General features: G+C 37.9%; 1 protein-coding gene across 16 annotated transcripts; it reads left to right on the plus strand.

The window, feature by feature from the left end:
* On the plus strand, positions 878 to 4824 carry LOC109840886. 16 transcript variants are annotated; one of them, XM_020409699.1, is made up of 6 exons: positions 880 to 1372; positions 1469 to 1684; positions 2733 to 2795; positions 3695 to 3722; positions 4195 to 4215; positions 4628 to 4824. In XM_020409699.1, exons 2-6 carry the CDS (start codon positions 1485 to 1487, stop codon positions 4643 to 4645), a joined length of 330 nt encoding a protein of 109 aa, XP_020265288.1. In that variant the 5' UTR covers positions 880 to 1372; positions 1469 to 1484; the 3' UTR covers positions 4646 to 4824. The 16 variants fall into 16 exon arrangements, 11 of the variants coding, with proteins under 11 accessions (XP_020265285.1, XP_020265282.1, XP_020265287.1 ...); XM_020409701.1 differs by having other exon boundaries at positions 2733 to 2774; XM_020409703.1 differs by lacking the exon at positions 3695 to 3722 and adding an exon at positions 4067 to 4094 and having other exon boundaries at positions 2733 to 2774.

Raw genomic sequence — 20785 nt, forward strand, 5'->3', positions numbered from 1 at the left:
GTTGTATTTGCTCTTTTTTCCCTAGTTAGTGTTATCCCCCTTGGTCATCTTCTAGAGAAGCGTGGGGCACCCACCCTCTGGCTAAGAGATATCAAGCTGCTGGTAGATAACGCAACCCGCTTAGGTTAGGAGAAAATCCCCTCCCGTTGTATTTGCTCTTTTTTCCCTAGTTAGTGTTATCCCCCTTGGTCATCTTCTAGAGAAGCGTGGGGCACCCACCCTCTGGCTAAGAGATATCAAGCTGCTGGTAGATAACGCAACCCGCTTAGGTTAGGAGAAAATCCCCTCCCTTTTTTTTCTACGGTTGCTCTTGGGTCAGAGTTAGTACCCACTGTTGTTTTCTAGTTCATCCCACGTAGCAAAGTTCAGAGATGATCTTCAAATACAACCTATTTTTTGCAGGTCCCTCACTTCCCACTGCGCACCCTACGAGGTGTTCTATTAATTTACAAAATGTCCAAGCCTTTGAAGTTTGCATGATCTAAATTGTGCTTAATTAGAGAAAGCTGCTAGTTAAAAATTAAAATTTCTCTAAAGACAATCTTTGAAGTTTGAGAAATTTTCATTTAAAATCCTCTCGATCCATATGTTTCTTACGAGGTTTAAAAATAGATTAATACATTCACTAGTAGAAAATCGTGTATTCTAGACGGAATTTTTTCCGTCTAGAATGTATTAAACTAGACGGAAATTTTCCGTCTAGAATATTCCGTCTAGAATAAAACATTATAGACGGAAAATTCCGTCTAGAATAGTATCCTAGACGGTTTCTTTATTTTTTATTTTTTTTTAAAAAAAAACCAGGTATTCTAGACGGAAATTTCCGTCTAGAATAACTGACCATTTTAAAAAAAATCCGTCAAAACCCCAGCCGCCCTCCTTTCCCACAAAATTTCAGGAACACAGCGCCTCATCCCCCCAAATCTAAAATTTCAGGAACACAGCGCCTCATCCCCCCAAATCTTCAACTCCAAGCTCTTACTCCTCCCTCCACCGCCTCCCCCTCCTCTCCCTCTCCCTCCTCAAGCTCACCCCATGGCCAACTCTGAGTCCCCCATGGCCACAGAATCCCAACTCCAAAACCCTAACCCTAACCCCAAACCCCAATTGCCCTCTCGCCCCCACCGCACCCATGGCCGCGTCCTCAACCGCCCTCTTAACGCCGCTGGTGACGTCCGCCGCCACTACGACTTCCTCCGCGAGCTCGGCCGCGGCCAGTTCGGCGTCACCTACCTCGTCGCCGACAAGATGACCGGCGATCGCTTCGCCTGCAAGTCGATCCCCCCGCCACCCTCTCTCTCTCTCTCTGTTTTTTTTAAACTTATTAGTGTTTCTGCCTTACAAGTATCAATTCTGATCAACAGCTTAGTTTGTGAGTATTCATTATCCTTCAGAAAATATCAAAGACCAACATTTATATTTGACATCTTAAATATCAACATTCATTCACTCTATGTATTTTATACAGGATTCAATGATCTGAAATGCTATATGAAAACCCTAAAGCAAATAAAGCTGAACTCAGAGCCTCTCAAGTACTTGAATATTTTCCAATTCGGCATCGACCAAAGCCCCGAAAACTCAAATCTTTTTTGCTACTCGCTAGTTCCTCCTTCCATTGCGCACAAATAGAAACAGAATGTCAGCGGCAAGCGGCGGCTGCCGAATTGAGGAGGGTCTCAAAGTGAGTTTACCTACCACCTGTTTGCTTTAATTCCGCAATGACTGTAACCTGTTATTTGCTAGATTTTATTATCAAGCTTATACGTGCGCTTCGTTTTGAGATAACGTGAGGGGTAGAAGAAAACTGCGAACCCCTCTCTGGTGGATTTTTTTTTAGAAAAGTCACAAACAAAATCATATCCAAAGGAAGGTAGAAGCGTAAAACTTTAAGAATCCGATGGAAAAAAATAGCATATGAAGTTGGGGAGACTACTATTTTTTATCACTTTTGATTATCCAGTGGATGATTATGATTCATTCTAAATTGCTAAATTACCGGATTGACATTTTAGTTAGACCCATTTTACCACTAGGAAATTTTAAGGGTTTAATTTTAGAATACAGTATGCATAATTATGGTAATTAATTAGTAGCATAATTATGGTAATTTCAAGTAATTATTTTTTCTACTGACTTGATTATTGGCTTTGTTAGCGTAGATGTTCCTCTGTTAACAGTAAGCATATTCCATAACTGTCACATATCATCGTGACAGTGATAAAACACCAAATTCATAGTTTTTGAGATATAAGGAAATGAAAATTGTGATATGAAGTTCTCTAGATGAGAATACAGTATGCACTTTATATATTGTCGTCACAGAGTTGTTGATGTCTCCTAGTCAATTTCAAGGCAAGGGAATATGGATGTCAATATTGTTTTTAAGATTGTGAATTTACTCATGAACATAAAAGCAGTAAAATGAATTACTTAATTTCTGAAACTGGAATATGTGAAAAATATAAAAAAAATTCCCGATGTCAATAATACTTTTGGTATCAGTCCTAACTGCAGACTAACAATTTGACTTATATTGGAGTAAACTAATTGATTAGCTTGTTTTTCCAGTGTCTCAGATTTCCTTCTCAGTTGAGACTGATGTCCTAATTTTTCTATTATGGTATTTGAAGTGTCGAATTTGATATAACATTGAAATCTTTTAAAGACTAATTATTGTTTTTAGTTCATTTTTCATTCATATGCTTGTATCTGGTTGTTCCTCGTCTCAGGTGTAGAGCTCATTGTATTCGGTCATTTCTACTGATTACAGGGTATGTTTTACTGATTACAGGGTATGTTTTACTATGAATTGAACTTGCCAATTTTTTCTTCAGACTTTTATGATATTTCATGTTGGTATATATCTATATGCTTCATATTTTCTGTCCTCTTTTTTCTTTTTTGCTTGATGGAAATCTAATTTGTGACTGAGCATTGTCAAAGGAAAGAGAGAAACAGCAAAAACTAATTCTATGCTTAACCAATTTTTCATTTTCTATAATTATCTGCTGCTTCTTCATGTTTCCAACAATCCAAAGTAGGGTCGCAATCATCCTTCAGTTGCCTCATTTCCTCACATTGTACATTTATATTATGAAAATGAAAATTGGTGATTAACCTCTGTTTCAGATGAATCACAAACATACACATTACTTGTTGCTGGTTGTTGGTTGGTCTGGTTGTTGGTTGGTCTGGTTGTTGGTTGATCTTGTTGTTGGTTGATCTGGTTGCTGGTTGTTGGTTGATCTGGTTGCTGGTTGTTGGTTGATCTTGTTGTTGGTTGTTGCTGATTTCATTCCTTCTGTTTTTGTTCCTTCTGTTTTTGGTTGTTGGGTTCAGTCACTTGGAGTTCTATGTGTGTTCAAATTTTCCGCACTGTTTGTTGATTATGATACTGTTTGTGGGTGTTTAATTTAGGCTATGATGATTGTCAATTTTTCTGAGATTAGCAACCTGCAATATCGGTTGATATTGCACTGGATGGCTAACAATGATGACATTGAACAAGTTCTGAGCCCACAGCCATAATTTGCATATACATGTGGCTGATTTATTTGACATGATGTCAAGAAATATTTTCAAATGATTTTTTGCACATAAAGTTCAACATGCATAAATTATCAAGATCGATGCTATTTGCTATGTTATATACTAAAATATGGCTATTCAGACCGTTTATATGTTTTTATAGGTTTCAGAAATTTGTTTGGCTAATTCAGGTACGTATTTCATAAATTTATGAATAATCAGGTTATTACAGGTCTTGCTGTTTGTGGGTGTTTAATTTAGGCTATGATGATTGTCAATTTTTCTGAGATTAGCAACCTGCAATATCGGTTGATATTGCACTGGATGGCTAACAATGATGATATTGAACAAGTTCTGAGCCCACAGCCATAATTTGCATATACATGTGGCTGATTTATTTGACATGATGTCAAGAAATATTTTCAAATGATTTTTTGCACATAAAGTTCAACATGCATAAATTATCAAGATCGATGCTATTTGCTATGTTATATACTAAAACATGGCTATTCAGACCGTTTATATGTTTTTATAGGTTTCAGAAATTTGTTTGGCTAATTCAGGTACGTATTTCATAAATTTATGAATAATCAGGTTATTACAGGTCTTGTTTATTTTTTTCTTGGAAAACAGGTTTTGTGTGATTATTTTCATCTCAAACAGGTATATTTCATGTCAAATCAGGTACGCAATTCATGTTACAGTAGGTTTCATATGATTTTAGGTTTCGTATGATTTCATTAATACAAACAGAAATTTATAATTCATTCGGGATATTATTATTTGTTCATGATACAAACAGAAATTTATAATTCTTAATACTTACCATGCTTGTCCCTGGAGCTAAAATTGTTCCTGCATACACACATTTTGAGATTAAGTACCTCATCGCACGCTCTTTGAATATTAATTGTTTTGGGTACAGGAACTCTCCATTTTACTATTCTTGGTGGAACACTATTCCTCAAATTGTTCCTGCTGGATTCATCTACTAACTGATTTAGATAATAGCTTTAGATAATAGCTTGTACTAAGAAATATGATACTCTACTTCGATAACTCCTTGCCTTATGCATAACCGTTCTTCATTTTGCAGCATTCCTGGCTATTATGAGGCATTCTGGAAGGAGGTGGATGATGTTAAACAAATCTGGAAGAACAGAAAGGAACTCAAATAGATTATTAATCATGTATCGATGAATTATACATTCTTTCCTAGCAGTGTCATAGCCATTGTAAATAATTTATGTAAACGTTTATAAATAATTTATGTATCTCTACTATTTTGGTGAATGTATTATTTAAATATAATTGGATTTTATATTGGAATTAATTAGATTGTGTTGGATATGAATATAATTTTTTTTTGTTCAATATTGTGTACATATACTCAAAGTATATAAAAAAAAAAAAAAAACTGTAGCATAGTATTCTAGACGGAAATTTCGTCTAGGATACTAAAATTCCGTCTAGAATGTTTTTTAAAAGTTAAAAAAATAAAAAAAAATTTAAAAAATTAAATTCCGTCTAGAATGAGATTTCTAGACGGAAATTTCCGTCTAGAATACTTATTCTAGACGGAATTTTTTTCCGTCTAGGATAAATTATTCTAGACGGAAATTCCGTCTAGAATAATCCGTCTAGGATGTATTCTAGACGGTTTTGAATTCCGTCTAGAATATTCCGTCTAGGATGTATTCTAGACGGAATTTCCGTCTAGAATACTACATACTAGACGGAAATAAACTAGACGCGTATTCTAGACGGAATTCCGTCTAGAATACGCATCCTAGACGGAATTCTGGGTATCCTAGACGGAATTTTCCGTCTAGGATGCCTCATTTTTTAGCAGTGATTTTTAGCAATTCCCTTTGTTGACTAAAAGTTATAAACAACCACATTATTTGGATAGTTACAGTTTTTTAACTCTTTGTCCTTCCCCACTCCTCTTTGAAGGAAAATAGTTTTTTTTTTCATACAAGATCACCATAAAGTAAAATAATTTCTCAGGAAACACCATGAAAATTTTAGTTCTAGTTAAAGCATCACAGTAATATGCGTTGTAATAAAGAGTTGCCGACTCATAATTTCCGTTGATGTTTTGTTAAATAATATGTCAAAACCCAAGAATACTTTCACAGTGGTACCTACCGATCTTTTATTATATTTTCTACTCCTTACAAAATATCTTGTTACCCTCCAAAGCTTACTCAACTCGCTCCAAGGTTTTAAATTTCCTTCAAACATTTCCCACCCCTTCAAAAATTAGTCACGACAGACTTTTATGTCATTTCACACTCTTATTTTATAAACTATGGATAAAAAGTATGATTTGCTGGCACTTTGCTTGTGGTGCATATTATCCCGGTGATTTTAGAATAAGTAAATTTTCATCGTGGCTCCCGAACAACCGTAATCTACAATGATTTTGTATTAAAAAACTTTTTAAGCAAGACAAATAGACCAAATCCCCTCTTACGTCTTATTTGGTACGTGGAAATGGAGTCAAGCGATAATAAAAATGAAGTAGGAATGAAACGCTCATTCCAATTCTCATGTTTAGGTGCGATTAGAGAATTAAATGAGAAGAATGATATATCCGAAATTTATTTTATTATTTTCATTCTCACTTAAGTGAGAATATCAAGTTCTTGATAACTCATTGGGAATAACAAATCCCACATTATATGGAAATCGATAAGAAGTGAGAATGTTATTTCTAACACTAAAAGTGCATCATGTTTGATAAGTATGAATGAGAAGTAAGAATTACATTCTATTCCCACTTACACCCGCGTATCAAAAGAGACGCTTCTTAGTCACGATGGGGATTTGATAGGGAATTTTTTTTAAAAAAGATATTTTTTGCTAAATAATTAGCAAAATCGGTCATTTTGCTAATTATTTAGCAAAATCAATCTTTTTTGGCCAACATGCCAAAAAGAGGTCGATTTTAAAAAACACCCAACTCAGAACATATGAGACTACTAGTCCCGTATATTTTGAGTGAACTAATCACCGAATAGTGCTCATAGAAAACATACGGGACTACCAGTCTCGTATGTTTTCTGTGAGCTTATCAAAACATACGGGACTAGTATTCCTGTACGTTAGGCAGAGACTTTTTTTGCCTCTACCTAGCAAACCCATGGGACTAGTAGTCCCGTAGTTTGCTGGGCAGAGGCACAACATGCACAAAAACATGCACACGCCTCTCTAGCTTCGTATATAGTATTATTTGACCAAAATTTTTACAAAAAAATATTATCCACATTGTATACATTGATTAAAGTTATAACTTTACAACATCACAACACAAATATGAAAAATACACAACATCACAACACAAATCCGATAAAATACACAACATCACAAAATACTCTAAATAAATCCAAATTCTATAAAATAAACACCGGATAATAACAAGTTTAATCAATTCAGAACATCACAACACAATATACATGTCATATGCATACCAATACGAAAAAATTCTAAACAATTCCAAATGTATCAAGTCTACCCATAAGATAATATGTAGTCTAAGCTAAATAAATCCAAATATATCAATAATTCCATACGACAATATTTAATATTAGTGGAAAAGCTCTCCGACGACCTCCTTCGACTTGAGCTTGTATATGCTCGCTCTCCGGTTGTGTGTGGGGCTGTGACGGTCCCGCTTGCTGTGACGGACCGGCTTCAGTGTCGTGCAAGCAAGATCTACCACGTCTTCGTCAGTGTGCATATAAAGTATCTTCATGCGCCACCTGCTCGCGACCTTCATGCCGATCCTCATGAGTTTGTCGAAAAGCTCTACGAACCCTCGCCACTATCCCATGCAAGAATGATACGTGTACTGAATCTCCTGTGACGATAGCAATGCCCTCATTTGCAATCCCCTCTACTTCGTCCATAATGTCTATCTACAATTACATGAAAATATCGATACATATAAGAAACCAAAAGCTAACAAGAGATTGAAAACTCTATTATAATTTTTGAAATTTACTTACTCATTGTCTCTCATCTACCCCTCTTGGTACATATCGGGATTGTTAGGAGCGAATCTCGATTTCGTCGACCGGAGGCGTGGTTTGAGTGATTATCCAATGTATGATAATCCCCCAATACCATCTAATGTAATCGACTTCCTCCATCGGAGGATAAAGCTGATCAACAATAAGTTGATGCCGGCCAATACCATCTAATGTAATCGACTTCCTCCATCGGAGGATAAAGCTGATCAACAATAAGTTGATGCCGGTCATTCCATCTAGCAATGTATGAATGCCTCCATCGGAGGATAAAGCTGATCAACAATAAGTTGATGCCGGTCATTCCATCTAGCAATGTATGAATGCTGCGTATTCCTCCAGTCAATCTGATAGCCACCTTTAAAAGCCTTTCTTTCTATTTGTTTGACATATTCTGGAGCGTGCTACGTGAATCCAAACTGTCTAAACACGCGATCTGGCACGTGTATCTTCACATTTCGAAACAAACGAGAGGAACTCTAACCCTCCATATGCTGTGTCCCTCCATATAAATCAACGGTAGATGTGGTAGGTAAGGTGTATATGGCTGCCACTCGAACTGCAAAATAATTCATATATTAATAACTCTTTGAAATATATCGGTAGCTTTAAACGACTTCAATTCAAATTCGATACTTAGAAAATTTTCATCCGGTCGAGCTCCCCTCTGTAAAAATCTAATTGTCTTGCCAGGGTCTCATCGTAGGCTTTAGTGACATTCCATCTGCAATATGATATAAGGTAGGTTTTTGTTTAAAATTTTAAATTTAAAATTAAATTCAATGATATTTTACCTACAACCTAGTGGAATCTATCCATCTAACTCTCGGATCTTACATAATCGTGGTCTCAAAACCAACCTCTCCCATGCCCAAACTTGTAATAATGTTGAACATCCTTTGAGCTCCTTATTTTGCATTAAAGTAACCTTTGACATTTCTTAATATAGGTATGCTAAAACAACACTACCCCATGATAATGTGCCACACATGTCAAAGTCTTCGAGAAGTGGTAACCACATATCACATAATCAAATGCGTTAGTCATATTTTATAAAAATAGTGAGCAAAAATCTCTCCTTATCAAATTCAATTGTATTATAACAATAATAAGTTGTCTTACCTCAAATGCACTTAATGTTTACTTGAGTCGGGAAAAGAAGCATCCCGATCATGTGCAAAATATATGCTCTAGTATGCTGTTGGATCATGACTTCTGATGTATCTTCTGGCAAGGGGTTTGCAAAATTCTCTTTTAGCCACTTCAATCTAATATATCCTCCAGGCAAGGACTTCGGAGACAGTCCTAACAAATCATCACATACCCTTCGCTAAGCATGCATATCAGTCCCCGTAACACAAGGGCCATCAATGCGGAGACCAAGGATCACTGCTACGTCCTGAAGAGTAATAGTTGGCTCGCCGACACGTAGATGAAAAGTGTTAGTCTCTGGCCTCCATCTATCTATCAACACATTAAGCAGAGCCCAATCGAGCTTCATCCATTACAATTTTGAGCAAGTGAGAAAACCAGCTTGTGATACTAGAGCAATAATGCGAGGATCATCAAGTGGTCAACGCGTATGTCCAAGGCTATGATCAATCATAACCAGCTCTTGTCCTCTCTGCACAAAAATAAAAACAAATATTAGAATATAACAATGAATAATTAATATGTGTCTGTAAACTTATGACTAATAAATAGAGAATCATTACCGATGTAAATGATATGCTCTCTGAAAGGTGGCGTGACTGATCATAGAGGACTTTATCAGTAACTGGCCCAGGAAGAATCGTGTATATACATGCACATATAATTGTTAACTTACTAGTTTATGCCAAATCAATAAGACTATAATAATAAAAAATAGAGATAGAAATAAAAAATATTTTACCAACTAATTGCTATCTACTTGCTCTTGATGGACAACGAGACCTATTATGCCCTAATTGATTACATTGTCCACATCTGATTTGTGACGCTACTCCTTCCCGACCTCGATCCATAGTACTTCTAATGCGCACAGAGCGAGGTCGTCCCGCTTGTCTTTTGTATTGAGGTGGTAATATATATGGTATATACAAATCCGGCCAATAACGAGTATCGTCGAGAGGATGAAAACTCTCATTATAAGCCTTTCTATAATGATTTGTTGAATACCAAGCTGAGCAATACCGATCATAAGGTAATCTAGCGTCACCATCCTGATTGGAATTGGCCGCTAAAACATGTTCACGTGTCAGTTTTTGTAATTGTGGTATACTACAAGTACAACTACACTCCTGGTCATAGAGATGGACGGTGTAAGTACCATCACAATCTTTAACCTACCATTCATTATCGTTGAATGGTTCAATTCTACATGTTCTTACAGCCACAATCCTTTTCTGCAAAATTATCTCATTTTTGAAGTGTACTTACTCGTCCAATTTGCACCATCACTACGTCTCTTATTAAAGTATGCGTTCAATATATAAAACGTCCTTGCAACTAAGGCTTGAATTGGCATAACACGGGCATCCTTTGTTTGGGAAGAAAATTGATTGTTTCATTATGGGATTCATTACAAACTTCAGACGTTTACAATGAAAACAAAAATTAGTCTTTTTATAAGACCTTTACACAATGAAAACAAAACAAAAGTATAATTCTCTTCAAACAAATGCAGATATCGTTTATCGGTCTTCTACTTGCGTGAGATCTTGGCCTGTGACAGGGATGTTGATATCCGTGGACCACCGTCGATCAGATCTGATTGCTGAAAAATTAGGCAGAGCTTCGTTGATTCGCGAAGGAATCAAGAAGCCGTAGCGCTTATCTCGGCAACAGCGAGATAATTGCTCTTCTTAAGATCACCACAACGAGGTAATCTTAAGGGACGAACACGAGATCTAGATCTGACGAGCTCCTCTTCTTTATGCCGATGAACTCGATCCGATCTCTCCTCCTCCTCTTTGAAATTCGTGCACCTTCAGTCTTCGGTCCGGCAGGGCTTCGCCAACGCTCGAGAATTCCAGCCCCCAAAAAATAAAGGTCCTGGGGCTGTATTTATAGGCTTCAGGAGCCCTGTGTTTGGATAGGAATGGTTAATTCCCTCTTATCTTCAGTTATAACCACTTTATCACGTTTAAAAATAACCCCAAGGCAGTTAGGGAGGCTCTGGAACCATCAAAACCGATGAAATCCGTCAAACACATGTCCCGTGTGCGAGACAGTTCGGGGTGTCTCGTACATGTGCGAGACAGTTTGTACCCTCTTTAGTATTTTGGCTCTAATTCTTTCATCCGACCTCAGAATGAGGTGATTCAAGTTGTGTTGGAAAAATAACGAAAAGATATACAACTTTTATCTTTTAAGATTCTTTATATTCGAATTGCATCATGGTCAAAACAGCTACACAAGGTCCGAGACACTTGTGAGTGTCTCGGCCATGGCCGAGACACTTGTGAGTGTCTCGGGTATTTTGGCCATAACTTCCTCATATGACCTCCAAATAACCTGATTCCAGATGTGTTGGAAATCTAACAAAAAGATCTACAACTTTTATCTTTTAAGATTCTTCAGATTCGAATTGCATCATAGTCAAAACAGCTTTATAAGATCCGAGACACTTGTGAGTGTCTCGTCCATGGCCGAGACACTTGTGAGTGTGTCTCAGGTATTTTGGCCATAACTTCTTCATATGACCTCCAAATGACCTGATTCAAGATGTATTGGAACTCTAACGAGGAGATATACAAATTTTATGTTTTGAGTTTCTTCATATTCAAATCGGATCATGGCCAAAATCGTCATTCTTATCCGAGACACCAACACTGTCTCGGAATTTGTACTATCGTTAGTATTTTGGCTTTATCTTTCTCATATGATCTTCAAATGACCTGATCCAAGATGCATTGGAAATATAACGAGGCGATCTACAACTTTCATGTTTCGAGTTTCTTCAGATTCGAATTGAATCATGACCAAAATCACTCTACAATTTCCGAGCACCTTTGGGTGTCTCGGCTTGTCCGAGACACCAATGAGTGTCTCGGCCAATCCGAGACACCAATGGGTGTCTCGGCCCATCCGAGACACCTCTGGGTGTCTCGCCGAGGCCCGGGACGTAGTCTTACGCGTTCCGTCCGTTTTTGTTGTATCTTCGTCTTCCGAACTCGGAATTATGCGATTCAAGATGCATCGGAAAGCCATTGAGAAGATCTACAAGATCCCATGGTTGAATCATATGTAAAGTGGATAAGACACGAGAGGCACTTCGCCTTTTGCAAGCGATGCGGGGTTCCTGATAAGCTCGTGTTTCCGTCATTCTGAAGTTCCGTCGTTTCGCATGGTCCGTCGACTCACTTCGTGCGTTTGTCATCGTCAAATGAGCTCATGTGACTCGGATAGTGACGTTCATCGTCTTCTCTCTGTCTTGAGCCGTGTGTGGGGACCTATAGGTAATTTTTGACGCCTACAGATACCCCCTCCAAAGTGTTTTAGACTCGTTTCTTTTATAGACGAGCTTGAAATACTTTGGATATGATCGGTCCAACCTTCAGTCGGTGTAAAAGGACCTGTAATTAGCTTTGATTCTTGACTCCTTTAATTTTCGATCTATTCGATATTTTGACAAATAACCGAAGTTCTCCCGGCGCTGTGTTTATCGTCTGGCCGTCGTCGAAATCTTGAATCAAAACTGGTGAGTTGATTTTGGCTCGTATCGTCGAGTTGACTTTGAACTGACTATCTCCGTCATGATATATTAACTCGCGTTGACTTTCATTGCAATGCGTTAACTGGTGTTGACCTAGGGTTACACGTTGACCTAGGGTTTCGGATCATCCGCCGTTGACTTTTTCATCACAAAGCGTTGACTGGCGTTGACCTAGGGTTACGCATTGATCGGCGTTGACCTAGGGTTTCAGATCGTCTGACGTTGACTTTTTGTCGCAACGTGTTGACTGGCGTTGACCTAGGGTTACACGTTGATCGGCGTTGACTTAGGGTTTCGGATCGCCCGCCGTTAATACAGTTTATACTCGTACGTTTGTTGGAGTATACACAATTTAAGCTCTTAAGGTATTGGAGCATGACGGTCCTAAATGTTGGGGCTGCAGGACCAACCGTTAAAGCTGATTCATCTGCATGTGTGGATCTTATCTTGGTGTTGTTGGATACTCGAGTCACGAGACCAACTAACGGAGCTGGTGCGTCAATGACTCGTATTTATAGAATTTTTGGCAAATTCTCAGCCATCAACGGGTTTGATGAGCCTTTACTGACTACCGTTTGAGTCGGGCTAGCATGCGAATTGTTTAAGTCAGTTCCGCATGTGACGTTAAGCTAAAAGAGTTAACCCTTTTAGTGCTACGATATTGAATACGTAGACTTCGTCTTTCTCCTGTGAAAAGACTAAACAGCGACGTGTATCAGATGTTGACTTAGGTTTTTTAGCAAATCCTCAGCCCTCAACGGATTTGACGTGCTCTTACCGATTATCGTTTGAATCGGGCTTACATGCGGATTGTTTTAAGTTCGTTCCGCATGTGACGTTGTGCTAAAGGAATGAATTCCCTTAGACTTGATGCTACGATATTGAATACGTAGACTTTGTCTTTGTTACGGGAATAGACTATCCGGCAACACGTGTTAGGCGCTGACTCATCCTTATTTAGGATTTAGGATAAAAGTCCCTAGACTGGAATTCTGGTGTCTTCTTCAATCGGTGAAAGACTAAACTAGCAACGCTTGTTAGACGTTGGCTTATCCCTGCTTCGGATTCAGGATAAAATTCCCCATGCGTGTGAAGCATGAATTATGATGTTATTAATAACAACCTGTCACAATGTCGAATTGCATCATGGTCAAAACAGCTTTATAAGGTCCGAGACACTTGTGAGTGTCTCGTCCATGGCCGAGACACTTATGAGTGTCTCAGGTATTTTGGCCATAACTTCTTCATATGACCTCCAAATGACCTGATTCAAGATGTATTGGAACTTTAACGAGGAGATATACAAATTTTATGTTTTGAGTTTCTTCATATTCGAATCGGATCATGGCCAAAATCGTCATTCTTCTCCGAGACACCAACACTGTCTCGGAGTTTGTACTATCTTTGGTATTTTGGCTTTATCTTTCTCATATGATCTTCAAATGACCTGATCCAAGATGCATTGGAAATATAACGAGGATATCTACAACTTTCATATTTTGAGTTTCTTCAGATTCGAATTGAATCATGACCAAAATCATTCTACAAGTTCCGAGCACCTTTGGGTGTCTCGGCTTGTCCGAGACACCAATGGGTGTCTCGGCCAATCCGAGACACCTCTGGGTGTCTCGGATTGGCCGAGACACCTTAGAGTGTCTTGGCCAAGCCGAGACACCTTTGGGTGTCTCGGGTTGGAGCCGAGACACCTCTGGGTGTCTCGCCGAGGCCCGGGACGTACTCTTGCGCGTTCCGTCCGTTTTCGTTGTATCTTCGTCGTCCGAACTCGGAATCATGCGATTCAAGATGCGTCGGAAAGCCGTTGAGAAGATCTACAAGATCCCATGATTGAATCATATGTAAATTGGACAAGACACGATAAGCACTTCGCCTTTTGCAAGCGATGCGGGGTTCCCGATAAGCTCGTGTTTCCGTCATTCTGAAGTTCTGTCGTTTCGCATGGTTCGTCGACTCACTTCGTGCGTTTGTCATCATCAAATGAGCTCCTGTGACTCGGATAGTGACGTTCATCATCTTTTCTCTGTCTTGAGCCGTGTGTGGAGACCTATAGGCAATGACGCCTACATCCTTAAGTACGTCATTGAAACTTTCAGAACAATTAGTTGTCATCATATAATAGCGCACTCCACCATCTTTACACGATGCCCATTGATTTTCGTATTGCGGCTTTAAGTTTTGTACAATCCAAATGTGTGCTTCAACTAATAGGGATTTAATTTTCTCCCTACAATGCTCATATACTAGTGAGTTAGTGGCACACCCGGCTTACCATAATAAATTTTGTAAATTGGTCTCTAAATGCTTTTTCTTAAAATTAGCTCTTATATGCCGCAAACAATAGCGATGATGATGTGATGCACTCCACCCCTCATGCAAGGCTCGTGAAATTCCTTTCATCCAGTCAGAAATAAAAGTAATAACTCTTGGACTTTGAACAGTCGGAATGTATCTGTGAATACATTAAAAAAATCACTTCCAACTCGATGTATCAACCACCTCCACAACTGCGGAAGCTATTGGAAATAGCCCAACGTTTGCATCTACACCGGTCGCAACCAAGAGTACTCATTTGTACTTGCCATATAAATGTGTTCCATCGATGCTTAAGAGCGGACGACAAAAAGAGAACCCTTTGATAGCAGGCCCAAATGCCTAAAATACCCGGATGAACCTCTCCATTTCCGGCGCGATCTCCTTAGACAATATCTCATATTCGGTACCCATATTTTTCCTCTTAATTGCTGCAAGATAATGTGGAAGTAGTTGGTAAGATTCCTCCCAATCTCCAAAGATTTTAATCAACGCTTTCCTCCGTGCATCATATGCTTTATACTTGGATATAATTATTTTTTTCATATCATATACCCTTGTAATTATCTGTCCCGGAGTAAGATCAAGTTCCCGCCTAACTTCGGGCATAATTAACTTCATGATATAAGCGGAAGTTGTTGTCTTATAATCATTATTGACAGTCGGATTGCAACACGTATGAAGTTCGCAATAACTTGAGATCATAAATTGTCCATTAGATTTTTTTTCTAACAGCTGTATTATTTCTATCGTTTGTAGCACTTGTATTCTCTCCTTGACATTTCTCATTAAAGTAGCACTTTACATGGTACTTAGTTGTATTGGTTTTAATCGGCTTGAATTTGACCCGGTTCCTGATTGTCCATTCACGTATAGCGAAAACTAAGCTTTCCTTATTCTCGAAAAGATCTCTTTTTTTGAAAGTTAAGTCCTCGGGTCGATCGGATTTAGGACCAGACTTAACGAACTTAGCTTGTGAAGCATTTATCCACTCGTTATTTTCGAACTCTTATGGTAACAGTTCTTCAGATTATACATAATCGTTGTTTACGCAATATTCATCCATCCAACTTATGTCATTATTGGTCTCTCCGATTGCACACTGCATACTATCAAGACGTTCCTCCTCTTTAACAACTTCATTATCATCATTGGCATCTACATCCTCATCTACTTCTATTATAGAACCAACCGGTAAATTAACTGAAACATGACCCGACGTATTGTGGAACACGTCACTTGACATTGCACCCGAGTCATGTTTTAAGTGCAAAACGCTTTGAGATAATGAGATTTGATTTCCAAGCATGCGGGAGAACTCTCCAAGAGCATATGAAACTTCGGCAACCCTGGACATGGGAATATTTTTAATGAACAACTCGATTGAGATTTATTTTTCATAAGTCGTATCATGTCATTCAATTCTACATCATTGGTGATCTCTATAGCAACTATTTTTTTATATTTATTGGACAATTACATAAGACCTTAATGGCATTTTTGGCATGATTAATTCCAATAACTATGCATATTTGCTCCATCATTCTATCGAAATTGTAATTTCTAGATAACATGAACATTTTTCTAGAGCCTCCGTCGTATATAGGCATATTATTCATTCCAACACTCAATTTTCCTTTAAATAAGCAAATAATCGGTATTCCATTCGTCATTTTAACTGAATAATTAAAATTCATCATATACAAATTAGATTTTTTTCCGTATTGATAATCATAATTAAAATATTTCCTCTAGATATACAATATTAACTAAACAATATAGAGAAATTTAAATCATAATTAAAATATTTCCTCTAGATATACAATATTAACTAAACAATATAGAGAAATTTATGAAAAAATAAGAAATTTATACTATTTCCTCTAGATATACAATATTAACTAAACAATATAGAGAAATTTATGAAAAAATAAGAAATTTATACCTTGATGAACTTTCGGATCTCGTCGACGTCAGAGAGAATAGATGGTGTCAGCGTCAGATTTGAGGGAGGAAGAGGTGAGTTGGGTTTGGGAGAGAGAGAGATCGAGTTTGGGAGAGAGGGAGATCAGGATTGTTGGGTCAGGTTTGGGAGAGATGGAGATCAGGATTGTTGGGTCAGGTTTGGGAGAGATGGAGATCGGGTTTGAGAGGGAGGGAGATCGAGAGAGAGAGAGAGAGAGAGGAGTGGGAGAGAATGAGGACGACTGTGCCATAGTTTGGGGCACAACTGGGCTTTATATAGCCCAAAAATTTTACGGGACTACTAGTCCCGTAGAATTGGTGGGCATTCAATTGTTTTGCCCAGCAAACCCACGGGACTACTAATACCGTGTGTTTGTTCACTAGTAGTCTCGTACGTTTTGTATATTCAGCCCACCCGTATGTTTTCTGTAAGAACTAATCGGTAATTAATTCACTCAAAACATACGGGATTAGTCGGTAATATGTTCACCCAAAACATACGAGACTAGTCAGTAATTAGTTCACCCAAAACATACTAATCGGTAATATGTTTTCTGAGCTCGGCGTTTTTTAAAATTGACCTAACAAAAAAGAAGTCGGTTTTGCTAAATAACTAGCAAAATTATCGATTTTACTAATTATTTAGGGGCTGTTTGGTTCGTTTCTTTGATATAGAGAAATACAATTCCATGTAAAGAAACACAAGTTTTGAGTTTTCCAAAATTTTTAAAGAAATAGATTGTTTTGCTTTGGTTCGCACATAAAAAATGGTGGGAAACCAATGTATTTATTTTTCTTGTGTTTGATTCGCATAGAAAAAAAAGAAAAACTTTTGTAAACAAAGCAGAGAAAGAAAAAAATCTGACGTGACAGAGTTTTCATCAATTTCACTTGGTTGGGGAAGGAAACCGGAGAGAGAAAAAAATCTTAGTTGACGGCGATTTTAGCAGAGTTTTCCCTCTTCCATTCGAGCGAACCAAAGCGGCACAAAAAAATGGACGGAAACAAAAAAGCTGATGTGAAGGGCTAAAAATCTGACGTGGAGGGGTTTTCTGAGTTTTCCACGCCTTATAATAGCGAACCAAACAGCCACTTAGCAAAAAAAATCTTTTTTTTTAAATACCAACTAGTATTTAGACCCGTGCAAAGCACGGTTTCTAAAAAAAATTCGCATCTTGATTGTAGCCATTGATATTAACCAAGGGCTCTTCGTGATTTTATCCAATATGTTTTGACTCAAATTAATTGTTCCATGTAATAGTATTAAACAATGGCTTTTATTGATAAAGAAAAGATTCATAACTTGTAGATCACGTAGAAGGGAAAAATAGCCAGACAAAAACACATAAATCCTCTTAGAAATCAACTATATATTAGAAGCATGCAATTCAACACACCAAAATATTGAAAAAGCAGCCATATTGAGCTCGGTTTAAACAATCATCCTCATATTTACTAAAAACATTTAGTTAACTTCAAACACCAAGAAGGTCCGTAATGTCACTTCATCCAGAGAATATTTATTGCTTGAATTTGCACACATAAGGGAGTACAGTGAAAATATAATCCTTGATGAAAAACATAAGAATTAAAGAGAAACAATGTCAACCCAAAAGTTGTCAGATAGTAAAGAGAAAAATAAGAAAGTTAAAAAACTGTTTTTTTGGGCCATATTAGAGCCTTATTTCATCCATAATCATTACCATAGTATGGTTAATACATGTAATCAATAGATTTGAGGTATTCTTTAGAAATATGAAGATGAGGGCCTTATATAAAATTAAGAAAGATGTTACGGCCAAACTCAACGTTAAAAAGGTGTTATTTCTAACAATTTCCTATATCTTGAGTGCAAGTTATAAATATGAATCTTAAAGAATTTAGGGTCTAATGTAATGTAAAACCCTAAAGTAAAAAAAGAAACATGCAAAGGAGAAACATTTATCTCAGGCAGGACAATTTGAAATGAGAAAAACATATCTAAAACAAATATCAGCAAACAATTAGCAACAATCAAGTAATTAATTAAGCAAAATGCAACACTACGGAAAAAAAACAAATTTCACTAAAAACAAAGAAAAATTCTAAAATAAAAAACTTTACCTTCCGCATTTACAAAGCTCTCGGCCTCTGATTCTTCAACCGAGGGTTTCTCCTCCTCGATCCCGACCTCTTCGACATTCATCTCTTCCTTTGTCTCAGTCACCGTCTCTTCTTCGACCTTCACCGTCTCCTTTTCCATCTTTGCCGTCTTCTCAGCCTCCGTCGAGGTAGCGGCTGCAGCGGCCTTCGCTCCTTTCGCCGCCCTCGCCTTCGCTCCCCTCTTCACTGCCCGAGGAACCATCTCGAGATCGCGATTATCCGAAACCCTAGAATTCGAAAACTGGAAATTGAAATTGAGAGAGACTAAAGCAAAAGCCCTGTACTTTCAAACCCGTGTAATAATGGAGTAAAGGCCCTCAATACTATCAAAAATAAGAGAATATAATCTTCAACTCTAATGGCCTGTTTGGATGGAGGGTAGAGAAGGGGAAGGGAAGAAAATTTCATTTTAACCTTGTTTGAGAGTTTCATTTTGGAGGGTAGAGGAGGGGAATGGAGGGGAAATTTGGCCCAAATTCTTACACCCCAAATTGGGGTGTAATGGAGCCCTTCCTTCCCTTCCCTTCCCTTCCCTAAGTAAACTCCCAAACACACCATAAATACCTGGAAATTTCTCAATTTACTCAAATAACAACCAACTCCTCCAAAATTGCATATTTTCAACAAACGCGTAGCAAATCATGCATTCACATTAGTGCCTCTCCAAAATACCAGCAACAAATCCAAACGAAACCAACCAACGCGTCCCCAAAACCAGACAAACAATCAAGAAACCCCTTCAATGAATTGAGCTTCGAACATTGCGGCTAATTCCACCACCGGACCAAAGCTGGTCTAAAAAAGTAGAGAAATATCGAGGGAAAGATCCAAGCATAACCTCGAATCACCAACATTCTGATCGCGGACGGGAAATGAGACGGGTTGTCGATCGAATTCCGACAAAAAACGCGGTAAAGTTCTGAGCTTTTCCGCTTCGCCTCTGAATTTCTCTCCGCTCTCCTGCTTCTCTTCTTGTTTCCTGTTTTTTTCTCTCCCTCTCACAGTTTTTTGCTCCTTATAAGGAAACGAAAGAGAAATTTAGGATCGTCGGTTGTGGAAAGTGGGCACCGGAGAGAGGGGGTCTGGACATGATAGAAGATGTGAGAGAGAGAGAGAGGGATTCAAGCTCGGTTGGATTCGGCAAAGAGAGGCGGTCTTTGAAGGAGGCGGCGGGGGAATGGGCGGAGGAGGGGGAGGAGGAGATGAGGATAGAGACCCCGTGTGTTCGGGGGAGAGGGCAGAGAGGGGACGAAGGGGGGAAGTGTAGAGGAAGAATCGTGGGTGGGAAGTTTCGGTGCAAATAAGTTAATAGTTAAAAAGAAGACGGAAAATTAGAACGTGGGTGTGGAAGTTTTATCTATGCTTATTTTGAGTACTGGATTAGTTAGTTATTCATTTTATTATTTCTATTGTTGTGATAACGTTAGGTTATTGTTATGAACAATCTGGATTAGTTAGTTATTCATTTTATTATTTCTATTGTTGTGATAACGTTAGGTTATTGTTATGAACAATCTGATTGGTCCAGATCAGATTTACTGTTCTTCTATTGTTGTGATAACGTTAGGTTATTGTTATGAACAATCTGATTGGTCCAGATCAGATTTACTGTTCGTAAGAGTTTTTTGAGTGTTCTCTTTTAGTTAATAAGAAGTAGATTCCATATCAGGGGCTGTTTGGTTCGTTTACGTTACTTTCCATAGATGATTTTCCTTCACTTTCTTGTGTTTCCTTCACTTTCCTGAAAAATGTTTCTTGTGTTTGTTTCGCCCAAAAATATGTAGTGAAAGTACTTTACATCATTTTCTAGTGTTTGGTTCAACTTGAAAAAAGAAGAAAATATGTAGTGAAAGTATTTTACATCATTTTCTAGTGTTTGGTTCAAACTAAAAAAGTTGGAAAACTTGATTGTGGTCACCATGGTAAGATTACCACCCAACATAATAGTTGTGCTCAGAAAAGGCCATTATTTCATTATCTGTCTCGCCATAAAGTTTATAAAACAATGTTGGCTGCAATATATTGCCTCGCCAATATATTGTTGTTATAAACTTTGGCTGCATATCTTAAAAATAGCCCATCATCA

This window comes from Asparagus officinalis, chromosome 5 (genome assembly GCF_001876935.1).
Source record: "Asparagus officinalis chromosome 5, Aspof.V1, whole genome shotgun sequence".
NCBI lineage: Eukaryota > Viridiplantae > Streptophyta > Magnoliopsida > Asparagales > Asparagaceae > Asparagus > Asparagus officinalis.